Here is a 14,720-nt window from a genome sequence, read left to right as displayed (position 1 = left end):
TCCCCTATACACGGTAAGATGGGCCCACAGCTCCCCTATACACGGTATGATGGGCCCACAGCTCCCCTATACACAGTATGATGGGCCCACAGCTTCCATATACACAGTATGATGGGCCCACAGCTCCCCTATACACAGTATGATGGGCCCACAGCTTCCCTATACACAGTATGATGGGCCAACACCTCCCCTATACACAGTATGATGGGCCCACAGCTCCCCTATACACAGTATGATGGGACCAGAGCTCCCCTATACATAGTATGATGGGCACACAGCTCCCCTATACACAGTATGATAGGTGCACAGCTCCCCTATACACAGTATGATAGGTGCACAGTTCCCCTATACACAGTATGATAGGTGCACAGTTCCCCTATACACATACATAGTATGATGGGACCAGGGTTCACCAAAAACACAGCACAATGGTCCACTTACTGTATAATAGCCTCCACACTGTATAATATTCCCCACAGTAGACCCCAAACTGTATACTGGCCCACACATCAGCTCCCACACTATATAATGGTCCCCAATGTAGTCCCCACAGTATATGACGGCCACCCCACAGTAGTTACAACACCGTATAATGGCCCCCAAAGTTTATGACAGCCTCCCATAGTAGCCCTCAAACTGTATAATGTCCTCCGCATCATATGATAGCCCCCAAACTTTATAATGGCCCCTGCATTAGCTCCCACACTGTATAATGACCCTCAAATTATCTCTCACACTGTATAAAAGCATTCCACAATATATAAGTGCCCCATAGTACTCCCTGCAATTTATAAGGGCTGCCACATTACTCCCTGCAAGGTCAAGAGAAATCTAGTGTAGAAGATATAGGCAAGGTAGGAAGCTGACTGTTACTGTGTCTGTGTACTTTGTCCGAGTGCACTGACACGCCCCCAGTGCACTCCCCACCTTTATCTGCATTTGACCCTAATGATGACATTTGTGTGAAAGAAGGATCAGGAGCAAGTGAAAAATAAAAGACATTTATTAGTTCCCAATTATACACGACATGCCTTCTTACAGCAGGTCTCCAGGATAGATTGTTACTATTGCATTCATTAGGCTAAAGTCACTTTCTGTCCTCTTCCGTGTGTCTGTCCACTGGAGCTCTTCGGATTTTGGAAATTTTCATAGCTGGAAAAAAACAGTTATTATAATATTAGACAATTGTGAATTCAGCTCTGAACACAGGAGGTAACTCAAGATCAGTACAAGTTAAGTAATATAATTGCACAGTTACTGCACTAGCAGAATAGTGAGTGCAGCTCTGGAGCATAATACAGAATGTAACTCAGGATCAGTACAGGATCAGTAATGTAATGTATGTACACCGTGACTGCACCAGCAGAATAGTGAGCGCAGCTCTGGAGTATAATACAGGATGTAACTCAGGATCAGTACAGGATAAGTAATGTAATGCATGTACACCGTGACTGCACCAGCAGATAAGTGAGTGCAGCTCTGGAGTATAATACAGGAGGTAACTCAGGACCAGTACAGGATAAGTAATGTAATGTATGTACACCGTGACTGCACCAGCAGAATAGTGAGTGCAGCTCTGGAGTATAATACAGGAGGTAACTCAGGATCAGTACAGGATAAGTAATGTAATATATGTACACAGTGCCTCCAGCAGCAGAATATTGAGTGCAGCTCTGGAGCATAATACAGGATGTAACTCAAGATCAGTACAGGATAAGTAATGTAATGTATGTACACCGTGCCTCCAGCAGCAGAATATTGAGTGCAGCTCTGGAGTATAATACAGGATGTAACTCAGGATCAGTACAGGATAAGTAATGTAATGTATGTACACAGTGACTGCACCAGCAGAATAGTGAGTGCAGCTCTGGAGTATAATACAGGAGGTAACTCAGGATCAGTACAGGATAAGTAATGCAATGTATATACACAGTGACTGCACCAGCAGAATAGTGAGTGCAGCTCTGGAGGATAATACAGGATGTAACTCAGGATCAGTACAGGATAAGTAATGTAATGTATGTACACAGTGACTGCACCAGCAGAATAGTGAGTACTGCTCTGGAGTGTAATAAGAAGGGAATTTTGTTACTTACCGTAAATTCCTTTTCTTCTAGCTCCTATTGGGAGACCCAGACGATTGGGTGTATAGCACTGCCTCCGGAGGCCACACAAAGCAATTACACTAAAAAGTGTAAGGCCCCTCCCCTTCTGGCTATACACCCCCAGTGGGATCACTGGCTCACCAGTTTTAGTGCAAAAGCAAGAAGGAGGAAAGCCAATAACTGGTTTAAACAAATTCACTCCGAAGTAACCTCGGAGAACTGAAAACCGTTCAACATGAACAACATGTGTACCCGAAAAACAACCAAAAATCCCGAAGGACAACAGGGCGGGTGCTGGGTCTCCCAATAGGAGCTAGAAGAAAAGGAATTTACGGTAAGTAACAAAATTCCCTTCTTCTTCGGCGCTCCATTGGGAGACCCAGACGATTGGGACGTCCAAAAGCTGTCCCTGGGTGGGTAAAGAATACCTCATGTTAGAGCTGCAAGACAGCCCTCCCCTACGGGGAGGCAACTGCCGCCTGCAGGACTCTTCTACCTAGGCTGGCGTCCGCCGAAGCGTAGGTATGCACCTGATAATGTTTGGTGAAAGTGTGCAGACTCGACCAGGTAGCTGCCTGGCACACCTGTTGAGCCGTAGCCTGGTGTCGCAATGCCCAGGACGCACCCACGGCTCTGGTAGAATGGGCCTTCAGCCCTGATGGAACCGGAAGCCCAGCAGAACGGTAGGCTTCAAGAATTGGTTCTTTGATCCATCGAGCCAGGGTGGCTTTGGAAGCCTGCGACCCTTTGCGCTTGCCAGCGACAAGGACAAAGAGTGCATCCGAGCGGCGCAGGGGCGCCGTGCGGGAAATGTAGATTCTGAGTGCTCTCACCAGATCTAACAAATGTAAATCCTTCTCATACCGATGAACTGCATGAGGACAAAACGAAGGCAAAGAGATATCCTGATTAAGATGAAAAGAGGATACCACCTTCGGGAGAAACTCCTGAATGGGGCGCAGCACTACCTTGTCCTGGTGGAAGACCAGGAAGGGAGCCTTGCATGATAGCGCTGCCAGCTCAGACACTCTCCGAAGAGATGTGATCGCTACCAGAAAAACCACTTTCTGTGATAGTCTAGAAAGTGAAACCTCCCTCAGAGGCTCGAAGGGCGGCTTCTGGAGGGCAACTAGTACCCTGTTCAGATCCCATGGATCTAACGGCCGCTTGTACGGGGGTACGATATGGCAAACCCCCTGTAGGAACGTGCGCACCTTAGGAAGGCGTGCCAAACGCCTCTGAAAAAAGACGGATAGCGCCGAGACCTGACCTTTAAGGGAGCCGAGCGACAAACCTTTTTCTAACCCAGATTGCAGGAAAGAAAGAAAGGTAGACAATGCAAATGGCCAGGGAGACACTCCCTGAGCAGAGCACCAGGATAAGAATATCCTCCACGTTCTGTGGTAGATCTTAGCGGACGTGGGCTTCCTAGCCTGTCTCATGGTGGAAACGACCCCTTGGGATAATCCTGAAGACGCTAGGATCCAGGACTCAATGGCCACACAGTCAGGTTCAGGGCCGCAGAATTCCGATGGAAAAACGGCCCTTGGGACAGTAAGTCTGGTCGGTCTGGTAGTGCCCACGGTTGGCCGACCGTGAGCTGCCACAGATCCGGATACCACGCCCTCCTCGGCCAGTCTGGAGCGACGAGTATGACGCGGCTGCAATCGGATCTGATCTTGCGTAGCACTCTGGGCAAGAGTGCCAGAGGTGGAAACACATAAGGGAGCCGGAACTGCGACCAATCTTGCACTAGGGCGTCTGCCGCCAGCGCTCTTTGATCGCGAGACCGTGCCATGAAGGTTGGGACCTTGTTGTTGTGCCGGGACGCCATGAGGTCGACGTCCGGCCTTCCCCATCGGCGACAGATTTCCTGAAACACGTCTGGGTGAAGGGACCATTCCCCTGCGTCCATGCCCTGGCGACTGAGGAAGTCTGCTTCCCAGTTTTCTACGCCGGGGATGTGAACTGCGGATATGGTGGAGGCCGTGGCTTCCACCCACATCAGAATCCGCCGGACTTCCTGGAAGGCTTGCCGACTGCGTGTCCCCCCTTGGTGGTTGATGTATGCCACCGCTGTGGAGTTGTCCGACTGAATTCGGATCTGCCTTCCTTCCAGCCACTGCTGGAAGGCTAGTAGGGCAAGATACAGTGCTTTGATTTCCAGAACATTGATCTGAAGGGTGGACTCCTGCTGAGTCCACGTACCCTGAGCCCTGTGGTGGAGAAAAACTGCTCCCCACCCTGACAGACTCGCGTCTGTCGTGACCACCGCCCAAGACGGTGGTAGGAAGGATCTTCCCTGTGATAATGAGGTGGGAAGAAGCCACCACTGCAGAGAGTCCTTGGCCGTCTGGGAAAGGGAGACTTTCCTGTCCAGGGATTTTGACTTCCCGTCCCATTGGCGGAGAATGTCCAATTGAAGTGGGCGCAGATGAAACTGCGCAAACGGAACCGCCTCCATTGCCGCCACCATCTTCCCGAGGAAGTGCATGAGGCGTCTTAAGGAGTGCGACTGATCTTGAAGGAGAGCCTGCACCCCAGTCTGTAGAGACCGCTGCTTGTCCAGCGGAAGCTTCACTATCGCTGAGAGAGTATGAAACTCCATGCCAAGATACGTTAGTAACTGGGTCGGTGACAGATTTGACTTTGAGAAGTTGATGATCCACCCGAACGTCTGGAGAGTCTCCAGTGCAACAGTCAAGCTGAGTTGGCATGCCTCTTGAGAGGGTGCCTTGACCAGTAGATCGTCCAAGTAAGGGATCACAGAGTGTCCCTGAGAGTGCAAGACTGCTACCACTGCCGCCATGATCTTGGTGAACACCCGTGGGGCTGTCGCGAGACCAAATGGCAGAGCTACGAACTGAAGATGGTCGTCTCCTATCACGAAGCGTAGAAAGCGTTGGTGCTCTGTAGCAATCGGCACGTGGAGATAAGCATCCTTGATGTCTATTGATGCTAGGAAATCTCCTTGAGACATTGAGGCAATGACTGAGCGGAGGGATTCCATCCGGAACCGCCTGGCGTTCACATGCTTGTTGAGCAGTTTTAGGTCCAGAACAGGACGGAATGAGCCGTCCTTTTTTGGCACCACAAAGAGATTGGAGTAAAAACCTTGACCTTGTTCCTGAAGAGGAACAGGGACCACCACTCCATCTGCTCTTAGAGAAGTCACCGCCTGCAGAAGGGCATCTGCTCGGTCGGGATGTGGGGAAGTTCTGAAGAACCGAGGCGGAGGCCGAGAACTGAACTCTATCCTGTACCCGTGAGACAAAATGTCTGTTACCCACCGGTCTTTGACCTGTGGCAGCCAAATGTCGCAAAAGCGGGAGAGCCTGCCACCGACCGAGGATGCGGAGGGAGGCGGCCGAAAGTCATGAGGCAGCCGCCTTGGAAGCGGTACCTCCGGTTGCTTTCTTGGGGCGTGAGTGAGCCCGCCAGGAATCAGAGCTCCTTTGCTCTTTCTGAGTCCCTTTGGACGAGGAGAATTGGGGCTTGCCCGAGCCTCGAAAGGACCGAAACTTTGACTGCCACTTCCTCTGTGGAGGTTTGCTTGATCTGGGCTGGGGTAAGGAGGAGTCCTTACCTTTGGACTGTTTAATGATTTCCGCCAATTGCTCACCAAACAGTCTGTCTCCAGATAATGGCAAGCTGGTTAAACATTTTTTAGAAGCAGAATCTGCTTTCCATTCCTTTAACCACAAGGCCCTGCGCAAAACTACAGAGTTGGCGGATGCCATTGAGGTACGGCTCGTAGAGTCCAGTACCGCATTGATAGCGTAGGTCGCAAACGCAGACATTTGCGTAGTTAGGGACGCCACTTGCGGCACTGCTGGACGTATGAGAGAGTCCACCTGTGCCAGACCAGCTGAAATAGCTTGGAGCGCCCACACGGCCGCGAATGCTGGAGCAAACGACGCGCCGATAGCTTCATAGACAGATTTCAACCAAAGGTCCATCTGTCTGTCATTGGCATCTTTAAGTGAAGCCCCATCCTCCACTGCAACTATGGATCTAGCTGCAAGCCTGGATATTGGAGGATCCACTTTTGGACACTGGGTCCAGCGTTTGACCACGTCAGGGGGAAAAGGATAACGTGTATCCTTAAGGCGTTTAGAAAAACGCTTGTCCGGATAAGTATTGTGTTTCTGGATGGATTCTCTGAAGTCAGAGTGGTCCAGAAAAGTACTCAATTTACGCTTGGGATACAGGAAATGGAATTTCTCCTGCTGTGCAGCTGCCTCCTCTGCAGAAGGGGCTGGGGGAGAAATATCCAACAGCCTATTGATGGCCGCTATAAGGTCATTTACCATGGCGTCACCATCTGGCGTATCCAAATTGAGTGCGGCGTCAGGACAAGACTCCTGATCACCCACCTCTGAACCATCATATAGGGACCCTTCTCGCTGAGACCCTGATCCGCGTGATGACGTGGAGGGTCTCTCCCAGCGAGCTCGCTTAGGCGGACTGGGACTGTCATCGGAGTCAGAGCCCTCAGCCTGTGATGCCTGGGACCCCCTTGAAGTACGGATTAGTTCCAACTGAGGGGGACCGGGGAACATAGACACAGCAGTGTCTATGGTCTGAGCAACTGGCCTGGACTGCAAGGTCTCCAGGATTTTTGTCATAGTCACAGACATTTTATCAGCAAAGACTGCAAATTCTGTCCCCGTCACCGGGGCAGGGTTCACAGGCGTCTCTGCCTGGGCTACCACCACAATAGGCTCTGGCTGACGAAGTGCCACTGGGACTGAACATTGCACACAATGAGAGTCGTTGGAGCCTGCTGGTAGATTAGCCCCACATGCTGTACAAGCCGTGTATACAGCCCGTGCCTTGGCACCCTTGCGTTTTGCGGATGACATGCTGTTGTCTCCTCAAAGCAATATAGGGTGTACAGCCAAGAAGCGACCTTACAGTGCAGTATATAAATATATCTGGTACAGCGAAAAATATAACACTGTGGCACTAGTGGGGCCGCACGTATGTGCTGCTTACCGCCCGCTTAGCGCGGGTGTGTGGTCGCCAGAAACCCCTAGCCTGGGTCCCCCAGAGCCTGCGTCCGTTCTCCAGCCAGACTGCATGTGTATAATGGCTGCCGGCGTCCTGGGGAGCTGCAAGCCTGGGGGCGGGCCTAGGGCGTGCACAGAGAAAAAGCGCGAAGCCTGTGTCCTACTGTGCTCAGTGAGAGGGCTGGAGCATGTAAATCGTGCTCCAGCCCTCGGCGCTGCCGATTGAACAACGTCTCTCCCCTACCCTGATTGACAGGGTGGGGGGCGTTAACGAAGCGGAGCTAGGCCGCAGAAAACCGGGGACTAAAGTTAGAAGCGCCGCCGCCGTAAAAGCGCGGTCGGCGCGTCCCCGGCGCACTACAAGTCGCAGCTGCGCCGCCGCTCCAGGGGCGGTCGGCGCGGCGATCCACACACAAAGTCCCCCAGTAATCTGCGGGGACTATAAGCCCAGCGCACAGCGCTACAGTCCCCGGCGCACTAGCACACCCAGCAAGCCTGGGGTGTGCGTGGCCTGCCATACGGGGACACAGAGTACCTGAAAGTTGCAGGGCCTTGTCCCTGAACGGCACTCCCGCTCCACATCCAGCAGGTTCTATGGGTCTGTGGATGGAGCCCGGCCTCAGGGCTTGGTGGCCGGTAAGATCCCACTTCCTCAGAGCCCCTCAGGGGGATGGGGAAGGAAAACAGCATGTGGGCTCCAGCCTCCGTACCCGCAATGGGTACCTCAACCTTACAAACCACAAGTGGGGTAAGAAGGGAGCATGCTGGGGGCCCCATATGGGCCCTCTTTTCTTCCATCCGATATAGTCAGCAGCTACTGCTGACTAAACAGTGGAGCTATGCGTGGATGTCTGACCTCCTTCGCACAAAGCAGAAAACTGGTGAGCCAGTGATCCCACTGGGGGTGTATAGCCAGAAGGGGAGGGGCCTTACACTTTTTAGTGTAATTGCTTTGTGTGGCCTCCGGAGGCAGTGCTATACACCCAATCGTCTGGGTCTCCCAATGGAGCGCCGAAGAAAGGATGTATTTTGCAGGATGCATTCACTGTGCATCATAAATAGCATGTTAATTACATTATTCGCACTTTCATAAACAAATCAATACCAAACATGTATATATTTTTTTAATCCCATTCATTTTGCATTTCATGTGATTTTTCAAGGGGAAAATGGATTGTAAAGTTATATTTTATAACGTTAAAAACGTTTTACTTTTTTTTTTTTTTCTTTCAACAATCTTTATAGAATTATTTTATTCTTATCAGCCTCACTAAGGGACCGGACTGCGCCATCCTCTGATGGGTTCAATGATACAATCCAATACAATCATGTTATTACATACGGAATCTTGTACATAACCTATGTGGCGATATAAGGTGAATCTGCCCGTGTAGTTGATGTGTGCAGCGGTGACGCTTCCTTCCTGCCCTCGGACTCTGCGGCGCCTCATTCATTCATTCAGAAAGAATTACAATGGAGCGAAAACTAAACAATGGCAGCAGAAGGTTCCTGATGGAGAAATCCAAAAGGAATGACACAGCTGCTTGCTAAGAATGCAAAAAATTAGTACTTGACTGGTTTTCCTATTGTAACTGTGTCGGGGGAGACCGCTAAGGGGTCTTCAGGGTCACAGAGTCGGAGTCCAAATCAAATCTGCGCAGATGTATGTATGAGGAAAAATGACCACACAGAGACATGTCTCTATCTGGGAGATGCTCAATGGTCTTCTGAACCGTATATTATAAAATACACACAGTTATTCAGTTCAACATTGTCCCTGATTGGTCAGAGATAAACAGCAAAGTCCATATAGTTGATGTGTGCGCTGGTGACACTTCCTTCCTGCCCTCGGACTCTGCGGTACCTCATTCATTCAGAAAGAAGCACAATGGAGCGAAAACTAAACAATGGCAGCAGAAGGTTCCTGATGGAGAAATCCAAGAGGATTGACTCAGCTGCTTGCTAAGAATGCAAAAAATGAGTACTTGACTGGTTTTTCTATTGTAACTGTGTCGGGGGAGACCGCTAAGGGGTCTTCAGGGTCACAGAGTCGGAGTCCAAATGAAATTTGAGCAGATGTATGTATGAGGAAAAATGACCACACAGAGACATGTCTCCTCTATCTGGGAGATGATCAATGGTCTTCTGAACCGTATATTATAAAATACACACAGTTATTCAGTTCAACATTGTCCCTGATTGCTCTCTGACCAAAGTCCATATAGTACGTCATCAGCCTGTTACTGGCTTCCAAATACCAGTTTGAACCAGGTACTGAATACTTCTTTGTTAACTCGTTGCTGAGCAAGAACAAGGAGTCAACATCCCACATGGTGTGAACCAACTGATTACGAATTCTCTCAGTATATTATGAATACCTCTTTGTTCATTGTTCCTTTTGGCTTCATTATCTTTGTTAACACACTGTGGAATACACATCTTGGAATCATATTATGAAGCTTCTATGCGATTGTCATATAGAATCTCAGATAATTATGCAACGACATCTATACTTTGATTATTTACACACACAGATAATCTTATTACATCTGGACAAACGGCCTATAGCCCAGGCCTACCCTCGCAACTGGTTTTCCTATGTTACATATTTTTTGGCAGATTCACAGGATAGATCATAAATGACTGACGAGCCGGGGTCCCACCTCTGAGGACGACCAACTATCCAAAGACCCAGGGTCCTGTGATCCCCATTTGCTACTTCACAGTGACCAGTATTATTGACTGCTGTGTATGTGAACACTGCAATATGTCACAGGAGAAAATGAGAGGTATATGGACCTTTTTTTTGTGCTGCGCTTCATAGATATTTCTGCATGAATTTTTGAACCCATACATTTGATGCTGCGTCAATTTTGGCGCTATTTTCTAGCACTGATTATTTAAAAACCACCAGGCACCTGTTCCCGAGTTAGGATTGTGTTTTTTACGGAAGCAGAAGCTGGTGTGAGAGGCTAGGACACACGGCGAGAAAAACGGTCAGAGTGGAATGCGATAAAAAATTGCATTCCACTCAGGCCAATGTTACTCTACGGGGCCGTTCTCATCTGCAGAGCATTGCAGCTTAAGCATCCATGGTTACATCTGCACATATAGTGACAGTTGCTTGTAGCCGTAACCATGGATACCTAAGCTGCAATGCCCTGCACATGAGGTAAGAGACATGGCTATATCAGGAGAACTATACTACATTTCTAATTGGATGTATTTGCTAATATTATTATTACACCTACTATAAATTGGGATAGGATCTTGGAGATAGGAATAACCCTTTAAACCCTATCTATACTAGATAACTTACCAGTTGCTGTGATGCCCCAAGAACAAGGCAGTGGATCCCGAGAACTGGACTCTGCAGAGCCCCTTCTTGAAAAGAGCGGAGGTGCGTATGATCGTTCTCTGCCCCAACCATTGAATATGAGCATGCCAAAAAGACAGAATAAAGCACCACTATGTCATGCAGTGCCATAGACAATGACTGGAGGACAAGATGGGGCTTTACAGAGCTCGGGTCTCAGTATCTCCCGGGGCGGGAGGTCCGAGTAGTCAGCTCAGGTCTCAGTATCTCCCGGGGCGGGAGGTCAGAGCAGTCAGCTCAGGTCTCAGTATCTCCCAGGGCGGGAGGTTTGAGCGGTCAGCTCAGGTCTCAGTATCTCCAAGGGCGGGAAGTCCGAGCAGTCAGCTCAGGTTTCAGTATCTCCCGGGGCGGGAGGTCAGAGCAGTCAGCTCAGGTCTCAGTATCTCCCAGGGCGGGAGGTCCGAGCAGTCAGCTCAGGTTTCAGTATCTCCCGGGGCGGGAGGTCAGAGCAGTCAGGTCGGGTCTCAGTATCTCCCAGGGCGGGAGGTTTGAGCAGTCAGCTCAGGTCTCAGTATCTCCCAGGGCGGAAGGTCCGAGTAGTCAGCTCAGGTCTCAGTATCTCCCGGGGCGGGAGGTCCGAGAAGTCAGCTCAGGTCTCAGTATCTCCCGGGGCGGGAGGTCCGAGCAGTCAGCTCAGGTCTCAGTATCTCCCGGGGCGGGAGGTCCGAGCAGTCAGCTCAGTATCTCCCGGGGCGGGAGGTCCGAGCAGTCAGCTCAGGTCTCAGTATCTCCCGGGGCGGGAGGTCCGAGCAGTCAGCTCAGGTCTCAGTATCTCCCAGGGCGGGAGGTCCGAGCAGTCAGCTCAGGTCTCAGTATCTCCCAGGGCGGGAGGTTTGAGCAGTCAGCTCAGGTCTCAGTATCTCCCAGGGCGGGAAGTCCGAGCAGTCAGCTCAGGTCTCAGTATCTCCCAGGGCGGGAGGTCCGAGCAGTCAGCTCAGGTCTCAGTATCTCCCGGGGCAGGAGGTCCGAGCAGTCAGCTCAGGTCTCAGTATCTCCCGGGGCGGGAGGTTTGAGCAGTCAGCTCAGGTCTCAGTATCTCCCGGGGCAGGAGGTCCGAGCAGTCAGATGCCCAGTTATCTATCCTACGAACAGAGGATAACTTTTGATTCTAGGAATTCCCCTTTAAGTTTAATGTATTACTCATGTCTTACAGGCGATTGAAAAACCTCCAGTCTTCCGCACTTATCGAGGGTCTGGTACTGGCGAGTGCCGCCAGAAGGTGCTTTTGGCCGATGCACATTTTCTTCTTTGATTCCACCTGGCAGTGAGCGGACGCCTCCTGATGCATAAAACATAAACAGGTATTAAAAAGAAAATAATCTAAAAAAACTAAAATGCATAGAAATGAGACAGATTTTATACAGACTTATGCTATTTTCCTTTCCTGTGACCGTACAGGCTTCAATAGAGAAGCAAAAGAAGCACAAAGATCAATTTTCAAATAAAAACGTAAAAAAAAAGAAAAGAATAAAATGTGTATATTGCCAAGATACATTTTCAAAGCCATTAATATATAGAATTTGGTCACAGATATAATTCTATGGACAGCTGAGAAGGGGTTAGTACTTTAAGTGTTAATAGTGATGATCATAATGGGGTGCACGGACTTATGATACAGGACAGGGGTGCCTAGCTGAGACCCGATGCCCTTCTGTGTGGCCCATAACCCTCAGGACACGCACACTTGCAAAGTAATGGTTTGTAAAGCTGCAGTTTTCGGGAAGAGGGCCAGGAAAATTTGACCCGATGACTCAGGATTTCTACGAGAATGGATGCCTCAATGGATATTAGTGTGCCTATAGTCGTCCTCACACATAAGATGCCTTTAATCATCACTTAAAAGGCACAGGTGGGGTCTTCCAATTATAAGACTGGTATATAAACTACAGCATGGGGCGAACCCCTTCAGCCCCCGGGAGTTTTCCGTTTTGTGGGGTTTTTTTGCTCCCCTTTTTTTCTGTCAATTTTGCCATATAAGGGCTTGTTTTTTGCAGGACGAGCTGTACTTTTAAATGAAACCACAGGTTTTACCATATAGTGTACTGGAAAACAGCAAAAAAAATTCCAAGTGTGGAAAAACTGCAAAAAAAGTGTGATCGCACAATAGTTTTTGGGATATTTTATTCACCATGTTCACTATATAGTAAAACTGATGTATCTATGTGATGCCTGAGGTCGGTGCGAGTTTGTAGACACCAAACATGTGTAGGTTTACTTGTATCTAAGGGGTTAAAAACTTCACAAGCTTGTCCAATAAAAGTGGCGTACGTTTTGCGCCATTTTCCGAAACCCGTAGCGTTCTCATTTTTCGGGATCTATGGCTCAGTGACGGCTTATTTCTTGTGTCTTCAGCTGACGTTTTTAATGGCACCATTTTTGCGCAGATGCTACGTTTTGATCGCCTGTTATTGCATTTTGCGCAAAACTTGCGGCGACCAAAAAAATGTAATTTTGGCGTTTGGAATTTTTTTTTGCCGCTACGCCATTTACCAATCAGATTAATTGGTTTTATATTTTGATAGATCAGGCATTTCTGAATGTGGCGATACCAAATATGTGTATATTTTTTTTAACCCTTTAATTTTTAATGGGGTGAGGGTGATTTGAACTTTTAGGTTTTTTTTTTTTAATTTTTTTAAACTTTTTTTTTTATTTTACTAGTCTCCCTAGGGGGCTATATGGATCAACAATTCGATCGCTCTCTGCCCTATCTGCTAATCACAGCTACACAGCTGTAAACAGCAGATATGCTCACTTTCTGCTTCACTCGCCTCCGGGCTGAGTGAAACCGAAAGTAATTCAGGTCAGCTACAGGATTCATCACATGACCCTGTGCTACCATGGCAACCACCGAAAGTCACGTGATCATGCACGTGACTTCCGGTGGGGGCGGCGGTAAGTGAAAGTAATGGCCGCGCGCATATACTTCTCGCTGCCAGACTTTGGCAGCGAGATGTAAGGGGTTAAAAGTTGCAGGTGGAAGCGTGTCCACTTGTAACATGCAGGCACACATTTCAGCTGTTAAAAACAGCTGATATGTGCACGGATCTCCACGGCAGGGGGTGGGGATTAACCTCACACAATCCATGACGGATATATCCGTCATGGGTCGTGAAGGGGTCAAATAGGCACCATGCAATGAAGGGAATTTTGTTTACTTACCGTAAATTCCTTTTCTTCTAGCTCCAATTGGGAGACCCAGACAATTGGGTGTATAGCTACTGCCTCCGGAGGCCACACAAAGTATTACACTCAAAAGTGTAAGGCCCCTCCCCTTCTGGCTATACACCCCCAGTGGGATCACTGGCTCACCAGTTTAGTGCAAAAGCAAGAAGGAGGAAAGCCAATAACTGGTTTAAAGACCAATTCAATCCGAAGAAACATCGGAGAACTGCAACCATTCACATGAACAACATGTGTACCGAAAAAAACCCTAAGAAAACAGGGCGGGTGCTGGGTCTCCCAATTGGAGCTAGAAGAAAAGGAATTTACGGTAAGTAAACAAAATTCCCTTCTTCTTTGTCGCTCCATTGGGAGACCCAGACAATTGGGACGTCCAAAAGCAGTCCCTGGGTGGGTAAAAGAATACCTCGTGGTAGGGCCGTCAAACAGCCCTTTCGTACAGGTGGGCAACCGCCGCCTGAAGGACTTGTCTACCTAGGCTGGCGTCTGCCGAAGCGTAGGTATGCACCTGATAATGCTTGGTAAAAGTGTGCAGACTCGACCAGGTAGGTGCCTGGCACACCTGCTGAGCCGTAGCCTGGTGCCGTAATGCCCAGGACGCACCCACGGCTCTGGTAGAATGGGCATTCAGCCCTGAGGGAACCGGGAGCCTAGCAGAACGGTAGGTTTCAAGAATTGGTTCCTTGATCCACCGAGTCAGGGTGGATTTGGAAGCTTGCGACCCTTTACGCTGACCAGCGACAAGGACAAAGGGTCCATCCGGGCGGCACAGCAGCGCCGTGCGGGAATGTAGATCCTGAGTGCTCTCACCAGATCCAACAGATGCAAATCCTTTTCAAATTGATGGACTGGATGAGGACACAAAGAAGGTAAGGTGATATCTTGATTGAGATGAAAGTGGGATACCACCTTAGGGAGAAAGTCCGGAATCGGACGCCGAACCCCCTTGTCCTGGTGAAGACCAGGAATGGAGATTTGCATGACAGCGCTGCTAGCTCGGACACTCTCTGAAGAGACGTGACCGCTACTAGAAAGGCCCCTTTC

The 14,720-nt window shown here is 49.3% G+C and overlaps 2 protein-coding genes across 3 annotated transcripts in view; one reads left to right on the top strand and one right to left on the bottom strand.

Annotated features, from left to right (window-relative positions):
- Nucleotides 1–985: 985 nt before the first annotated feature.
- Nucleotides 986–14,720, bottom strand: part of PEX1 (peroxisomal biogenesis factor 1) — a 95,044-nt gene continuing 81,309 nt past the window's right edge. For both annotated transcript variants that reach the window (XM_075315653.1, XM_075315654.1), the window contains 2 exons: nt 11,645–11,772; nt 986–1,152 (listed from right to left, as the gene is read on the bottom strand). In XM_075315653.1, coding sequence (XP_075171768.1) covers nt 1,077–1,152; nt 11,645–11,772 — 204 coding nt within the window. In that variant the 3' untranslated portion in view covers nt 986–1,076. The remainder of the gene's footprint in view (nt 1,153–11,644; nt 11,773–14,720) is intronic.
- Nucleotides 11,651–14,720, top strand: part of RBM48 (RNA binding motif protein 48) — a 115,167-nt gene continuing 112,097 nt past the window's right edge. The window contains exon 1 of the mRNA XM_075315655.1: nt 11,651–11,794. The gene's annotated coding sequence lies outside the window, so the exon portion shown is untranslated. The remainder of the gene's footprint in view (nt 11,795–14,720) is intronic.

The sequence above is a fragment of the Anomaloglossus baeobatrachus genome, chromosome 6 (assembly GCF_048569485.1).
Source record: "Anomaloglossus baeobatrachus isolate aAnoBae1 chromosome 6, aAnoBae1.hap1, whole genome shotgun sequence".
NCBI classification, from domain to species: domain Eukaryota; kingdom Metazoa; phylum Chordata; class Amphibia; order Anura; family Aromobatidae; genus Anomaloglossus; species Anomaloglossus baeobatrachus.
This window is presented reverse-complemented; position numbering and strand designations above follow the sequence as displayed.